The sequence below is a fragment of the Fulmarus glacialis genome, unplaced genomic scaffold, assembly GCF_000690835.1.
Source record: "Fulmarus glacialis isolate BGI_N327 unplaced genomic scaffold, ASM69083v1 scaffold573, whole genome shotgun sequence".
Lineage (NCBI taxonomy): Eukaryota > Metazoa > Chordata > Aves > Procellariiformes > Procellariidae > Fulmarus > Fulmarus glacialis.
Window position 1 is genome coordinate 25,282 of NW_009200775.1, and position 17,866 is coordinate 43,147.

The window sequence follows — 17,866 nt, forward strand, 5'->3', positions numbered from 1 at the left end:
GGTCTCAATACTACTTTAAAGTAGGAGAAAAAAGAACAATCCTTGCACAATCCAAAACTTTAAAATACCTTTTGCCAATTTGGAATCTTAGGAACTCTCTAAAGCATGTTTTAGATTTTCCAGTCTATTTTGATTATTTCTCTTATTCTGTATCTTATTTGTAAGCTGAACTTCTGTAATGGTCTTTGAGAAAACTTTCTAATCAGTGATCTTTACATGTTACGTAGATTAAGAAACTTAATTTTTGCAAATAGGAATGCAATACTGTAGCTATCAGTATTTTCCTGCATACTGAGTATGATTTGAAGAGTTAAGATCTGTTATGTCAAAAATTGTAACAACAAAGTGTTAGAGGAAAATAACACAAATTACAAACAAATCACAAAACACAGAATCACTTCATAATTTTAAAAGAGTGATGAGATGACACAGGGATGACAACCCTCACATTCCCTTGTGACAAAGAGTGACTTTTTCAAGAACCTTATACATGGGGACATTCTCTCAACTGCAGTGTTCACACAGCAGTGAAGGTACCTTAATGCAGACACCTGCCACAGAGACGAACTGAAAAGAATCTGACAAAGATAACATAAAATATGCTATTAGATCAGATTATGTTTCTTGTTAATATGAAAACCAGCAGCTTTGTTTACATTTATTTCTCAGCACAAAAGGATAATCTCATTCCAGGTATTCAATCAGACACTAATCTGGCTGTATGCCTAAAACTGGTATTTTACATAGTATACTTCAAACACACAACACCATTGTGATACCAGCGGCACTATTCAATTTGCTTAAAAAAGCCCAAGTGCTTTACTAGATCAGGAGCTAAAGCCAGAAGCTTTAACTGTCTTGACAACGTACTGTAGATGATGTTACAGAACACTTTGATAAGATTGTCATTGCTAGCTGAACACTGACCTCAAATTATACGAATCTGAAAACAATTATTATGGACTTTGCTGAGTGGATACATGCAATGTCTTGTTTTTCTTATTGATTTAAGAGTACAGTAACTTTTATATCTACTCCAGTTGCCCAAAGTACAACTGTTAGAGAGAAAACAAGATCATGAGCTCACCGTTATCATCATGGGAATACTCTATTCCAGAAACAGTGCATCTTCGGAAAACCATCTTGTTTTCAGTAAGTGTCCCAGTCTTGTCTGAAAAGATAAACTGCACCTGACCTAAGTCTTCTGTGATATTTAAAGCTCGGCACTGCAGCTGAGAGTCTGTTTCTTCATCATATAAATCTTTATCTTGATGAATAAAGTATACTTGGCAGATTTTAACTATTTCAATGGATACATACAAAGAAATTGGAATCATAACCTAGAATACACAAAAAGAAAGAGAATTAGGAGAAAACAGAAGCAAGGATACAATGAATTAGTAAAATCTAGTTAACTTGGTACTAGACCAGAACATAAAGAGGCTAGGTACTTTAAGCATGTACTGTAAAGTTATTAGCATGTTTGAAAAGAGTTCATTTACTGTGTTAGAAGAGGAAAACCCATGGTGAATTGCAGAGCTGAAATGCATTATTATGTCTAGAAGGGTGATTATCAAAGCTTGGACAGAAGCAAATCTTTTTTGGGCTAATGAGGTGAGCTTGAAACTAGCTGGAAAAGAAAAAGAAAAAAAACCAAAACCCAAACAGACAGTACAGTCAGAATCCTGTAAATGTGAAAGAATGGGATAAATTTATTCTGCATAAATAATAAGACTGTTTACAAATTCACTTTGCAGGAATATGAGAAACAAAATGAGAAGTGTAAACCTCTTCCCAGGAACAATCTTTTTGGCCTTGGCTTTTGCACTGAAGATTATTTGAATGAAGAACACATTTTATAGTTGCTGAAGAAAGATGTATGAGAAGAAGTTTCTCCAGAAAAGATTTTCAACTGTTTCTTGAGGATTGTCAAAACTCCATGAAATACCTAATTCGTACCTGAGTCTTCCCCTGCAGATGTTTTTCAGGACAGAAATTCCTGACTGCATACATTATTTAGGTTGCTGAATTAGGTATGAGGGATAAATTATAGCATGTATATAAGCAGCAAATGTGGTTATTTAAACAAAAACTATAGTTAAAAGTTGGTGTTTAAAGAATTCTGTGGTGAATTTTTTTAACCAATACCATAACCCAATACCTTAGAGTAAAAAGTAATCTAACTCACCCTTTTTCATTCCTTTTTATAAAGCAGTTGCTGCTTCCAGTAACGCAACCTCCTCTAGTGTCCCACTGGGCATACTTCCACATGTCCCAGTGACATGAGTCTCTGTAACCTCTCTGAACTTACTGCCACCTTCACCATTAAATACATTTCTCTTCGCGACCAAAATCTTTTAACAGAGTTTGTTATCCAGCTAAGATACGGAGTTGTTAAGAGCCATATCTTTGGAAAGCGGTTAAAAAAGTATACAACTTATGTTCATACCAGGACACTGTACCCAAAGTGGCACCCACAGTCTTTGAGGTGTTGTTCCACAGTGAGTGGATATGAAGCATAAAGCTTGTTTTCTCCCAGCAGGGCCCATTGCATCCTCTCTCTTCCTACTTGTTTAAAATAAAATAAAATACCTTTTTCTTCTCCAATGGCAACGGAGCTCTGACAGCTTACTGTGTACGTCAGTTTGTTTATTTTTCAGAGAAGTTATCATCTTTTTACCACTGGGTAGACCACTTCTTTTATTTAATTTAGCTTTCTGGTTATATATTATCACAGTTAATACTGAATTTTAAAGTGACTAAATGTACCTCGTTTTAGTGCTTGATTAGCTTCTTACATGCCTTAGTGGTAGAAGGGGTACTACAAATACTGCACATTTATAGCTTTATTACAGCAAACCATGAATACAGGTGACAGCATGTACAACTTGATTACCTGGAAGACTATGATCGCTGTCAGAAATAAATATACTGAAGCTAAAACAGGAGACAAATATTTGCCATCAGGCCCTGGAACATCAAAAATTGGTTTCTTCTTCTCACCGTATTGCCATACCCATAGGCCATGACCTGCAGAAGAGTTGAAAGAGAGAAAAATGCAAATTAACTCCTAGGAGTTAATGGTATGAATTTGTTCTTGGAGTTGAGTTACATGGGAAAGTGCTATTTCTTTTCAACTGTTCTGCATGACTTCTGAAAAAGGCCCCAAACCCATGCTTTTTCTGCCTTGGGATTTGGGGTTTGAGGAAGGGGTTTGTCTGGCCTTAAGGACAGCATGCAAGAGTCATTTCACATAACTTTATCCAAATAAAAGTGAGCTGGCTAGTCTAAATTAGTAGTTCAGGCTCTTTCTGTAATCAGCAGAGAATAAAAGACTTCTTCAAAAAGCAATTCATTTCAGTGATATTGTGTTAAAATTAAAGAACTCCATTGACTACACTAGGTATATATCACTAGCCAGCTATCACTAAATTAGTTTCAGCTGGATAAAGTCAGAAGAGACTTTAATCTTACTGTGCGAATCTTACCCACCATGTCTACAGAACTAGTAACAGTATCAGCAGAGTCAAGAGCATGGAAGCTGACAACTAAGAACAGAAGAAATTCCAAGCCTTGTTCAAAATCTTTTTTTAATTGATTGTACTGATAACTAAATAAAGATAAGTTTATTATTGTTATCTTGGGAAAATTACATTCTTGTTAAAGAGACAGAAAGTTGCCTTTTTAAGTAGAGCACTAGGATTTGGTGTCCTAAAAGACCTAAAATGGTATGGCTGATGTTTTTAAGGTTAAAACCAAAGAATTCCCCCCATGATAAGAAGCATTCAAACTATCTTCACTATATGTCGGAAATCAGAAAAAAAGGACAAAGGCCTACTTTAAAAGTAATCTTTTGTAAGCCACATCTAACAAGGTCCTTTACATCTTGATACATAAAACCAGCATTGAATTCTTAAAAAATAAAAACAATACTTAACCCAAGTGAGCAAATTATTTTGTCCCTGTACTACCAATATGAGCATATCACCATACTGGTGTCTTTATTGATGTCTATATTTTTATTCTTGAGAGCAAAAATTGGAAGCCCCACACTGAGAATGACCTACATCAACACTTGTTTTATAAATATCCTGACTCAAATTTTCAAAAGAATTAGTTAAGTGTCGTACCTCCACTTATACTTCCGTGACAGAAGGTACAAAAATTGCCTGACTCTTACAGAACACAGCTTTGCATGTCTTGAAGGCACCTCTGGTTTCCAAGGGCTCAAGCAAATTTCTTTCCAGCTGTTTTTGATTGTTATCACCTCCAGCAGTTTGCTCTGGCCCTCTGCTGGCGGTTTCTAGCTTTGTAGCAGAAGTGACAGAAGGGAAGGCATATGTGTCACCTACTGTGTGCCACCTCCTGCCGTTCACATTCATTCATCTCAGGAGTTTCAGCTGAACTGAAGCCCCTGCAGCGCACACACCACTGCCGCTGCTCTGGGGGCAACACCTCGGATGCAGTGGCAGAGGGGACGGCTGCAGGCAGTGACTGCCTGCAATTAAGCCTACCATGGCACTTCAGCCTTGAGGAGTGGGCTCCCCAACACTGAGACACTACGAAAGTGTGTCAGTGGAAATAAATATGCTGGCTGATTCACAGCTGGAAAAAACTCATCTTTAAGCAGCACTTAATACCTGGAAAAAGGCACACAGAGACCTATTAAAATGGCATAAGATTGTTAATAAACTACACCATGGTTGTTAGGAAACATTCTGGTGTTTATGCCATATGACTCACACACAAACATCAGAGAACACACAAACATTAAGGATATGGAATTCGTATGGCATATATACAGAATCATTTTTGGGTGCCACACGTAAAACTCAATTCTTTCTCCCAAGTGAATAGAAAAACGGCCTGAAGAGTATTAACCTGAACCTCAGCATTTCCTTAAACACTCCATGAAGTCTAGAGAGTTTTCTACTTGGATTTATGCAGATTTAGACTTTTATTTATTTCTTCTATGTTAAAGCTGCAGTCTTAGTGTGTCAATGTTGTACACTGTGCCCTTGATTTACTAAATAGTACTGGGGAATAGTACTGTGCTAATTATGTTTATTCGCTGCTCATAAATTACTTTGTTGACTGATTAATGGCATGTTACACTCTACCACCTGTAATTTTGAGGGGACTACATATGAAGTGGCTTCTTTTGGACTTGGCATTTTTGGATGCTATCAAGGGTAGTAGAATCTAAGCCTTCAGATCTCTGGTACTACTAGCACATATCTGCTTGATACTAAGAAGCTATTTAGATGAGCTTATGTATCAAGACATCTTGATTTCAAAGGAGAAAACAAAAAAATTAGACAGTATGGAGGCAGCTTGATGGATTATCATGTTTTGGCAGATACGTATGTTTTTGATAAAGCTAAGTGCATGAATCCCAAGAGAGTCTGATTGATACTTAAGTTTCTACTTCTGAAGAGCACTTACCGATGGCAGAAAACAGACACATGATTAGAAGTATAAGGACACACCAAAGGACATCGGCATTCATCTGTCTTTCAAGCTTACTGCGTTTGTAACGGGGTCCATTATTATTTAACAAAGCTTTGGTCTCATGTCCTGCAGAAGCAATTACATCAAATGATGTCACATGGATTTTTGTTACTATTTTAAGGAAGCTATAAAAAGGCGGTGTGCCTCATCAGACAGAAAAACAGCTTTTACCTGCATAGATTACTATTCCTGCAACCTCTTCTGTATTTCTAATGGTACATCCACGTAACAAAAGATTTTCTTTGAACAGTCCATCCTTTTTTCCACTTTTGTGTACACTGCAGAAAATTCAAAAACGGAACAAAGCACAGCATGTGAAAACATTAAGCTTGCTAAATCATACTTCTCTGTAATATAACAAGCCCAGGAAACATGATCAAAGTTTAAGAAGTTTTGTCAACCTGATGGTGAAATATTTCCTTCGATCTTCCTCCTGGGAGGATTCTCTGGCAGACTTTGAAAACTGAGAATACCTACCCAAGAATCCCAGACATGCAGCAGCCCAGCTGGAGCAGCACCAGTTGCTGTTGCATATACAAATGTACTGGACAAATGCTAACTAGAGATATGCAGAACAAATCTACAGCATGTGTGCAGCCTATCTAATGCTTTGAAAATGCATTGGACTTTCTGTGCATGTGCAAATTGACTGTGCAATCACAGTTAATCCAGTCCACCTAAGAGCAGCTGTGTAGTGCACATGATTAACCCACTATTCACATGTTCTTATCAAAGAAATCCTAGAAAGAAATATGGTGAAATTGGGAAAGGATTATGCTTCAGAAGCAGTGCTACTAAGGAAGATGTGCCAGGGATAATATGCATCACTTCAGTGAAAAAGAAAGGAAAAAAATTCCATGTGTTCGTCAGTGAGAACAAGAGAAATTCCTTTCAGAAGTGTCTCACGGACTCTTTAAGAAAGATGAAATGGCCTGCGCCCTGACGACTAGCACCAAAACACATGAGAAAAATGGAAAAGAGTAATGTTTCCACTACAACTTCTTGTCTACTGTGTATGGACTGACTCAAATTTCAGCTGACAGAGAAATACAGAAAACAGCCTTATGAGAATTAGCAGTCACCAGGGAAATGCTAAACAATAATAACAACAATTAAAAAATAGCATTAGAATGTTTTATTAGGTAAAAAAGACAAACCAAATAATAATTTCAAACCTTTTCTAAATGAATAAAATTTAATTTAATCAACTGCAGTATCCCAATGCCTCAGAGAAGATTAAAGCAAACTCTAAAATGTTTCAATGTTCTGCCTTCACTTTCAGAGCATCAAAACCATCACACGTCCGAAGTCTAAAAAACAGACTGCAATAAAAAACAAGTAAAAGCTGGCAGTTCAAGAGAAATCCTGGAAAAGCACATGTGCTATACTAAAATTAACATTCTGCTGTTGCAATGTTGAATTTTATGGCTACGTGGATTTCAGCATTTAAAGTCCTGTGTTCCCCAAAACCTGCAAACTGGCTTAAAATTGTGCGTTTTATAAAAAAGTGGAGTTCTTTTTATTTGCTTCCTATTTTCTAAGCCTTCACACCTGGGTTATATCTTCATGCTTTCCTCTGATTGTTAGAATCTTCTTTTTCTAAATGAGGACCAAAATTCTAACTTTAGCACATGCTTCTAGGATCTCAGGCCTGAAGAACTGTATCAAATATCCTGAGATCTGCAAGAAGACAAGGTTCACATTGGTAAATCCTTTGTACTCTTCTCCAGCTTAGTAGGACTACTTGCAGATTATGCTGTTATGCTGGTTATGCTATGTAGCCCCTAGTCAATGCTCTTAGTGAGTAGAATATATGCATAAATAATATATATATTCATACATATGTGTATATATATACACACACATATACACAGTCCTTTTTTGTTCAGTATAATATATTATACACACTCCCAGCTCAAAAATATAAATTAAAAACATTGGTGTTTCAAGAGGTATGCCTAGCTTTTCACTGTAGGGATGGAGAAAAAGTGGTGGATTTGATAGCTGAGGTAGCTGCAGCAGTGATAACATCTGACTAGAGACCAGAAACAAACAAGAGAAGGAAAGAAGTAGATAACATCAAGTGTGCAATTCTGATACAAAAATGAAGGTGATTTTTTCATCAGGAGCGAACTTCCCCTGCTCAGCCCATCCTCCCTGCTGGCCTCAGATACAAGAACAGAGGTTTTACTTCTGTCCTCTTCAGCAAATCTCCTTAACCCACTGCCTCCCCTTTTGCCAAAGGAGCTTCAAAACCTGGGGGCTATCCAACAGTCTTCTTGAAGTATGCCAGTAGGTGTAAGCACTGATGGCCAGCTGGAAAATTACCCAAATTTGGCTGGGCTTAAACTATGGGAAATAATTTCTTAATGATTCCATACTGTAGAAATTACACTACTACCAGGATTCTGCCATTCATCTGCTTTTTAAGGCCGAATTCTACATTAGCCTTTCTCGTAAATCATGAGGATGTTAGTCTGAATTTCCAATAAAGTCTCCAAACGATAGTTGATTCCTGTTAATAAATGGGACTTTTTAAAGATAAATCTACTTAAGAAGTAATTGCTCTGGCTTATGATTTTATAGCCTTCATCAATTCTTTAAACTTGACAGTAACAGTGGACTGTGACAGGTATATTGTACATGGCAATCTTTATATACAATTACTTGTGTACGTGTTCTACACAATTATATATTTGTTCTTACTATCTTAGCTTATACAACGTCTGAACCTGCTCCATAGCAATGATGCAACACCTGAAGTTAACCTGTAGGTGCCAAGACCCCGATCTACTGCCCTCACCCACAGACTGAGCTTTCCCACCACAACTCATCTTACCCTTGCAAGTGTTTGGTACTGCTTTTTACTTTTTCATGTCCAAATGAAATCAATCAACTCACCTGTTGCTCACCAGACCTTTAGAAAACATAGATGAAATAAAAATCTGGGAGAAAGAAGCTGGCAGGGGCTGGAGGAAACTCATTGTTTCTGTCTTGTCTGCACTCACTTGCAGTGACTCACTAACAGAACATACATATAAGGCAATTGGGCACTGATGATAAAAGGAAGAAAAAATTACAGACATAAAGGTCTGGATTAAAAAATAATGAAAACTAGAATTAGATACAACTGCTCGCTTTGATAACAAACCTGCCAAGGCTGTAACTTTATGTCCTGGTGGAGAGATGGCTTAGATCCCATTTCTAGCCCTCCAGTTATAAACCTTAAGCTTGTTACAGAGGCTGAACAGTCTGTTTCTCCCCTTTCTGGATTCAGGCCAGTATAATTTTGGAGGCAAAGAAGGGAACTTTTCTCTGTCAGTATTTAAAACGCTGGCCAGCTGAAGCCGCTCAGACGCCTGGAACACGAAGGCTAGCCTGCGAGGAAACACACTGGCGAGTGCAGGTGCAGCACTCTTTTTCCCTGCAACTTCTCACACGGATGACACCGCAAATATGCAGTATCTAAACATCTAAAATACACATGCACCACAAATTAGGAGAAATGGGCAGACCAGATGCAGTTAGCTACTACTTCGCTACAGCGCTCTGAAAGTGTTTTTGTAGAAATAAGTTTAATACAGCAATGCAAAAATAAGTCCAATGGTAGCTCACTTCAGCCTTCTATTATATCTTTCTGCATTATGTGTTTACCAGCATTAAATAACAAGGTGACATATCAAAACTGCATTCAAAAGAGTATTTTCTTTCACTCTCTGGTTTCTCAAGTGTCTTACAAAGCAAATGGTAGAGCTGACATTACTTTCCAAGGCTTGACACTCCCAAAGAAAATATTCAACAATCTTAAACATAGTCTCAGTGCACATCATCAGTCAGAATCTTCCTGACTCTCAGTTCTGATGAAACTTAGTCTAGGTTTTTTTCTTCCCAGGAGAGGTGGTGTCACTATAGCACATTAAAGAGACATCACTGTATAGATTTATACATTTTTTTTCTTTAAAAAATTGTAACATGATTTTATATTAAGTTGGTTTTGTTATCTTATGACAAGCTTATACACACGTATTGATATTATTATTATTATAATTCCTTGCTATACTTATTTTGGTATGATCAGATAAAGTTTTCTGTTCTTGTCTAATAATGAAATTTTTGCTTTCAGAGAAAAGCTGAAAAGCCACAATTGCCAACTACTACTTCTCCTTTTCCCTTGCCCATATACACACAAAAAACTAGAAACAAGACTTTAAAGCCAATTTTCTTATTTTTGGAACCTGGCATGGGATTTTTTAATGTTTGGCATGCATACTGTACGTAATCTGGCTAGACCCATACAGGCAGAAGGCATGTTAGGTTTTATTCGATTCTTCTTACACAGAACACTTCTTATAGGGGAAATAAAAATGAGGAAATATGCTTGGGATATCTGAGGGTGCAGAAACTGCAAAACAGTATTAAAGCAAGCACCTGAGTAGAACTGCTAGTCTGCCTGTCTGTCTGCACACCCAGACTGTGTTCAATGCAAATTGTGCCCATATTACTGAGGAAGTCATATGTAGTAATGTGCACGCTAAACTTTTGCAGCTATAGGATAGGGCCAGGCCTGTCTCAATGCATTTTGCGATATTTTTCTGATTTTTTATTATCATGTCTCCTTTTACCCTGGCCTTTCTGTGCTACATTGGTTACCTATAGTGATCACATTTCAGAATAACTGTGGGGAGGAGAATTTTTACATGTTTACAACACACACACACAGATACACAAATACTTCTATTCTCCGCAAGAGTTGTCAGCACAGACATTAGAACCAAAGGAGCTCTTCATATTTCAAACAGAAAAAAATAGTCTTGGTCAAAACTGGAAACCTACTAAGTGGTCAAAACTTCAAGCAAACTTTGACAGTAATGTCTCAGCACAGCTTTTCCACATGGATCTCATGAAAGTCTACTATTTCATAGCATCCCTATTTAAATATCTCAGTAACATTTCTTTTCAGTTGAGCTATTATCAGGTGGGAGCTATCTGAACCCTTCTTTCAAGCCGTGACTATTGGTAAGATTTTGAACAAGAGTTAAGATCTGAGTTTGACATGGCAATGCCATGTTTCAATTCAGATGTGAGAATTAATATTCATCTTGCTAACGTATGATTTGAAATAGACCCATGATTTCATGATACTAATGAAGGAAATTTAAAAAGAGGGGGAAAAAAGCCTTCTCCCGTGACAAATTAGGAGACTGAGAGTTTATTTGTTGAGGGGTTGGTCCCTGCTCTTTACTTCAAACGCCCCATGGTCCTTTAGTTGTAAATCTCTTGCAGCGTAACTGATGAGATCTGGAAATCACCTGATGCTTTCTGCCAGATTCAAAACTGATGTCTTGGCTTTTTGCCGTGTCAAAATATATTCACATCGTTTTTGAAACATTAAAATATAAAGAAGATTAAATAGAATCAATATTGAACAACAGTCTTCCAAAAGGTACTACCATGTTTTCTGCTACATAATCCAAATGGTTCTGTAACTTACATGCTACATTTTCCACATGGAGTACATAAGTAAATGTATAATGAAAGACAAATTTATGCGTATCTTCTACAGTATTCAACCTCTGTCAATATTTTGGGGACTAAGATTCACACGCATGAAGTGTGCTAGAAAAGCTGCCAAACCTTCCATTTCCATATCTGGAAATGACATTTCTGCAGTAGATCAGGCTCTCTATTAATGTATACAGTTATACACCCCCATGCAGTAATGTCTAATACTAAACTTTTATCTTTAAATGAACTGCAGGGCTTTGTGCTGCTAAATAAAGGAACACATTTTCCCACACTACAACTTGATGTAGTTTCAAAAAAGCTATCCTGATTTACACCAGTTGACAGTACATCCTACACAATCTGTGACATCTGAGAGTAGTAACTGAGGTGGTAATAGCATCACTATAAAAAACTCCCCAACCTCCAGCAATTTACCTTGTGCCATTTACGCAATTCATTACTGCTTATCACTCCTAATCAATATGGGTAATAAATCATTGTATTCTAAACAGAATTAGTGTCTGTTCAACTCTTTTCATTAAAATTTAGACAAAAATTAAATATCCTGGGCTCTCACTCTCCAAGTGGTTACAGACTGTGTAGAAAAATAAGTTATGCAAGAGTGCATCTCCTAAGTCACCCCTGTTGGCATGCCTACATACTACAGTCCTGGCTGTGTTACAAGAAAAGTTCTTTGCACATACTAAAACTTTTGTTTCTGAGCAGGACTGATTGGCCAGAGATGAGCACTCTGTTAATGCAGTTCTGTTTGTTTAGAATGAAGTCAAGTGTCCATAGGTGATTCTGCTTGGTAATGTACAAGCACATCGTGTGAGCCAATTGGTTTATTTTGAATGACAGGAAAGGAATACTGCCATAGCTGGAGTAATATCAGTTTTGCCTTCTGATTTTCCTCAATGACACTTATATTAAAAGAAACATCAAACAGACCCATCTTCATAAAAGCAGTGTACAACAGATTGTGTTTGTTTGTTGGCTCTCTTGGACCAGTTTTCTATTTCCTCCCATTTCCAGATGGGCCTTTTTGATCCATGGAGGGAAGGAAAGGGAGAAGAGTGTCTGTAACTGCACTGCTTCGTGCATTCATTTCTGGAGTGTAAACTGATGAAAGCTAACAACAAAATCCATCCCAAGGAATGGAAACGTGAGGCTCCCGTCTCACCCTGAAGTGAGGATCCTCTAAAAGAGCCTTAAATATGCAGCTCTATTTAGATGTGATGATGATGCAACTTACAGACACAAAACAAACCAGCATTTATTTTATTCCATATTAGAGAAAGGGAGTGTATACTGAAGGATATTATATGAAATACTCACATGTAACCTCGAAACCTACTTAAGTCATTGTTTGGCTTCTCGCATTCAATGACACTGGTGAACTTCAAGGGGTCAAATTCTGAATCCTGGAATAATAAAAGTGTTAATTACTTAGGGCAAAGACTTGCAAATTATAGCCAAAATCGCTTTCTTTTCTAGCTTTCATAACATATTAAAGTCCATTTTTTTTCAAAGGCAATCAAATGAATGACACTGACCAACTGGCACTGAAAATCAAAGGGACCTGGGCACCAAAATTCCTTAGATGCCTTCCAAAACCTCCCTTACAAGGATGACTTTTTTGTTCTGCAAGTGGAAGAATGTGAGTTTATAAAAGTATTGGATAGAAGATGCCAAGCCCAGAAGTCAAATGAATTTGGTCTGGAGTAGAAAAATGAAATTTATCTGGGAAGGCTCAAAATATTCAATAGTATCACTACACTTCACGTTCAGTGAAGCTACTGAAAATCTAGGACAACATAAGTCAATATACTGCCAATTATGAGAAAGCTAATATGAGCTTTTGAAATATTAGCAAGATTTCTTAATTGCTTTATGCCAACACAGATAAATTAATCTACTACAGTAAATTACACACATATAGCAGAATAACTTTTTCCTAATGAACACTTAAAAACCTTCTTGATTCTCTAGCTCATTAGTCAGAAGCTGGTATTTTTGCTGACTATATATGTTTACCTGTAGTTAGCATCTTGTTGTGTCTGAGGAAAAATATCCTATCACAGCATAATTACTTGATTTTGTTAAATAAAAATCAAGGTTCTCCCTTCTTTGCCAGACCAAACAAACTACGCAGTGAAATCAGAGATACCTTGTCCTGGTACTGCTGAGAAGGCTGTCTCCATCAATGAGGACTACCTTCAGAAAACTTCTTTGCACACCATTTGAATGAAAGAACCAATTGTAAATTATCATATTATTAAGCTTGCAACAGTGATAACACTGCAAATGTTATGTTTTATAATGGTTTTGCTGAGCAGCTGTAGACCCCAACCACTACTTTTCAGAACACACTATAGGAATAGCTGACTGAGAATCAGTAACCAAAGGACAGACACAGTCTTATTGCCAGCTTCTCTGAAACACACAGGTGTCTCTGTTTTTTTGATATTGACTCTATTCAGAAGAGGTGAAAGAAACTAGATTTTAAATAAGAGATAAAAGAAACTAGAGGATGTGTCAGCATCACCATCAATGCCCTCCTTCATTTTTCTACCAGTTACTCCTGGAAGAAAGACAGACTTATAGGAGACAATTCAAACTACCCATGCTTGACACTTTTGGAAACCTTTCCTGTATTTTCAAGAAACAAGAGATGATATAGAGAACCGTGAAGATGGGCTGTCACTTAGAGACAGCGGCAGCCCACTGGAGGACAGAATCACTTTTATATGCAGAATTCAGCTTGTAAACAAAAGGAAAAAAAAAGGCATAAAAACAAAGGACAGCTCTGAGCAAAGCAGAGATTGCTATTCCAAGAATGAGACACTCTAAATTATGTCAAAGTTGGCATCCAGGTACCTGAGCCTTAGCAAGAAATTCAGATCGTTTCAGCACCAGATACTGTAGGTATTTAAGCTCATTAGATATTTCTCCTGGTCAGCCTTAAATTTCTCCAGGTGACTGAAATTTGATGCTGGGAATGCTCAAAAGTACCTAGTTCTACAGAGGCACCTAAGACATCATTAGGCTGTAGAATGGGGCAGATACTGTAAAGCCACATATTCACCCCCTTTGACTCTCATTCCTCAGCTGCTCACTTCAGACAGGCACAGACACCAGCAGTCACGAGGAAGGAATCACTGGGTAGAACAGACATCATGAAGCTTTCAGGCCTTGACATCTGAAATCTGTTACCACAGCTCCTAAACTGTACACTCTGCCTGTGTCCTTGCCTCCAGCAGTCAAAGGTTCACGTTAAAGAGACACTGTACTAGCAGCCAGCACTACCTGGAAGCTGTCTTTACTTGAGCTTGTTGGAGAAGGTGAAGTTCTCCCAAGTCACACCAAAGCTTGTTGTCCTGGGAAAGCCTGTGTTGTCTACATAACACCTGCTCTGCTGCCCCAGAACATAATCTTTTCCTTCCTTGCCCCGGTATGTTCCTTGGCAGGAAAAAAATAAAGTACAGGAAAAATAATCTACAAACATTGCACAAGGTGTTTCAATAATATACTGTCTGTCTGTCTAAGTATTGTGTTAAAGAAGCGTCACCACTGTAGCTTAAATTGCATTTGTAAATTGGAGGGAAGAGACTGGAAAGGGAAACATTTTTTGTCTTTTTATTATAACATACTATATATAATACACCTAATTTAGCACAAATTTTCATTCAGTGGTGAAAGAAAAGAAAGAAATCTTAACATCTTTGATCAATGCCCCTGAGGGAATCCTAGAGACACCTAATAACGAAATCCAGCATAATCAAATGCAGGTTTTCTGTGGCTGCTGAACTCAGCAGAGAGAACATGGTTTCAGTGCTGTACAGACACAGTAACTTCTAGAGCAATTGGAAGTTTGCAGATTGAATTCCCTTTCTGCTAAGGAAGCCTGCCAGCAAAGCCAGGGACTTTACAAATAAGAAGAAAAAATCTACTTAAAATCTAGAGCTAAAGTCTTCACAAAAAAGAAAGATCTTGTCAAGATCAGAGAGGACTAAACCTACCCGACTTCTCCATCACTACCATGCAACTTAGTCTTTCTCCCTCCTCTGTTTGTTGGATTCTTTTCATTTATGACTCAGTTTTGGAACTAAAAGTCCTTTATCGTTAACTCTAACCGTCTGTGTATTTGTGTTCTGTTACAATTAACTTGAAATACGTGATTATGGTCTTTAACCAGATAATATCTGGGAGGGGAGAAAATCCAATTAGAATAGTAGTTTACGTAAAGGAACAAAGCTGCTGAATTCTGATTTATGGCAAAAGCTCTTTGTTTTATTAATAAATCAAATAGCTCCATCTCTTCCCTGTGAAATGGAAGTGTAGATATACACTGTATATTACAGCTGATGACACTGTTTTGATGTGAAAATGCCTTTTGGTAGATGAATGAATAAATATGTTAAACACTGCCTGTGTGTGACTGCTTTCAGTGGTTATAACGAAGCACAAAGTTAACATAAGATTTCACAGTGATCAAAGTTTTGTTCCTTTTTATGCTGATACCCACACTTCAGCAGCAAATGAAACATAAACTGTGATGATGTTCTCATGTATTAACAGCTAAAAGAAGCTGCAGCTAGACAGAAGTCAAAGCCAAAAGAGTTGCTCTTATAGCGCACAAATAATGATTTGTGCTGTTTTCTGGGCAAAAGTCCAAAAAATTAAATTCTTCACCACTACCTTTAATTTTTCTCTTACAGTGAATTTCTGCATCACTGTTAAGACACAGAAAACAAGATCAAAATATGGTCAAAAAACCACTTCCCCAGACCTTTGTGCAGCAGCTATCTGATGTACCTAATTTTGAGCGTCTTACTTCCCACTTACAGAACTGCTGGGCTTAAAGCTGTCCCAGCCTCAAGAGGGATGAAAAGCTCCGTGCCTAGACAGACTGCCATCTGAATTGAGGCTTTCCAGTGCCTAATTTCCCTAAAAACTTGACTTACTTGGTGTTCTCATGGTCTCCCAGTGCACATCAACATGACCAGGTCACTCACGAAAAGTAGCTGGAGCCATTTTTTTTCTTTTCTGAAGGTATGTAATGGTGTCATATTTATTATATGGTATCTCTGCATGTCTCCCAAAACATGTGCCTTGTGCACTGCTGATTTGAAAAACTGACTTTCTGGTTGATACAAACGTGAGAGAGAGATTCACTGATTGCAAATAAGTTCCCCAGAGTATTTCACAAAACTGTTGGATGGCAAAGGCCAGGGCTAAATTCTGTTCATGTCAGTCAGACTTTTCTGTTAAACAACCTGTTCTCCCTTTGCTACAATGTAAATTTTAATTGCCATCAGTAATTCTAAGGATGAGTCCCTGTAAAACATAAGTAAGGCAAAATATCTTGCTTACGCTTAAGGCAGAGTTCTTACTACTAGGCAGGGCTTAATTCGGAGCACAGACTGGTCATTGTCAAGATGTTACAGAAAAACTGTGCTTGAAAAGATATAGGAAGGTCATTTGGAGAAATGAGAAATCTAAACGAAGGGCCAGAAATAATCTAGTTTCAGTGAGTGCCGACTTTGAAAAAAGCCAATATGAGCACCACATTATGTCAAAGTCTAAGCAAAGTCAAGCACATCCAGTTACTTTAACAGAAAAAAAGAAACAGCAACCAGAACTCAAAAGTTTTTACTCCTGCATTAACACTTTATGGCTGCACAGAATCATATTCCCACTTGTGCTCTCTTCCCTCCACGCCAATCAATCTCAAATTCTCTGAAACAGTGAAAGAGCAACAGTATGAGAGATGGATGATATTTAGGGGTCACGAAACGCAAATTTGGCTTCCATGAAGCTGAAAAGGGAACTGAACCCTTGTTTCCCTTTGTTTTGAGCAAATGGGACTAGCGTAAACCTCTCTGCCCATGTTATTCACACTATCTTAGCACTTGCAGGCTCTAAAAAATGAGTATCTTCAGTCTTTTCCAAATGTTAGGTATTGCCCCTGCTTTTTTGAAATAGTAAGCACAGATAAAAGCATCATTCATATGGACTCCAATTTGGTTCTCTTTCAGATGGATGCTGTTCCTCCTGTTGGGTTTGAATTTCACATCACCATCATGGTATCACAGCAGTGTCACCCTGCAACAGGGCTCCCAAGCTGTAGTGCCTGCACACTGGCAATAGGATGCAAGTTACTTCAGAGAGTAAAAACCCAAAATGTGTCTGGTTGCCATTGCTCTGGAGAATGTAGGGGATGGCTGGATGGTTGGTAAATGCTGTCTGAAAAACTGAATGACCACAGGCCTGCACACAGGGAATGAGAAGGTAAAACTGGTGGCGTGCCTTTTCCAGTGCTGCGTGGCCTAGCCGAACACCAGGAACCTGTTGCTGTGACCACCATGGCACAACACAATTCTTTTTCTGTGAGTAAGTTATAACAAGATCTTGAAAGACGTGAAACAGAGGTTTCAATCATTTCATCCCATACGAGATGGGATGTATTTCTGAGAGCTTCAGAAATACAGAAATAAAGAAATACATCATTTTGACAACCACAAATGCACAGAAACATTCACGTATATCCCCACATTGTGGTTGTTCATACCCTGTTTTCAGAAACCTTCAGTGACTAAATGTTACCCATGTCACTGTAGTGCTAAGAATTCTTTCTAACTGACATAATTTAAAAGCAGGTCTTGAAGGTTTCTGCAGTATGAAATGATGGACAAGATACATTGGAGGAGTGAAGATGACTTCTTGCTTAACTCTTGTGCCATATTATGTCATATCAAAATGAAAAAAAGAAAAAAAAAGGAGAAAAAAAGAAAAAAAAGGAGAAAAAAAAGAAGGGATTGAATTCAATAATAAGAAACTGACTTTC

The 17,866-nt window shown here is 37.7% G+C and overlaps 1 protein-coding gene across 1 annotated transcript in view; it reads right to left on the reverse strand.

Moving 5' to 3' along the window:
- ATP10A (ATPase, class V, type 10A) overlaps positions 1 to 17,866 on the reverse strand; it is a gene marked incomplete at its 5' end in the record, with an annotated part of 56,828 nt that overhangs the window by 24,559 nt on the left and 14,403 nt on the right. Inside the window, 5 exons of the mRNA XM_009573703.1 lie at positions 1,088 to 1,340; positions 2,897 to 3,030; positions 5,446 to 5,577; positions 5,683 to 5,789; positions 12,355 to 12,440. Coding sequence (XP_009571998.1) covers positions 1,088 to 1,340; positions 2,897 to 3,030; positions 5,446 to 5,577; positions 5,683 to 5,789; positions 12,355 to 12,440 — 712 coding nt within the window. The remainder of the gene's footprint in view (positions 1 to 1,087; positions 1,341 to 2,896; positions 3,031 to 5,445; positions 5,578 to 5,682; positions 5,790 to 12,354; positions 12,441 to 17,866) is intronic.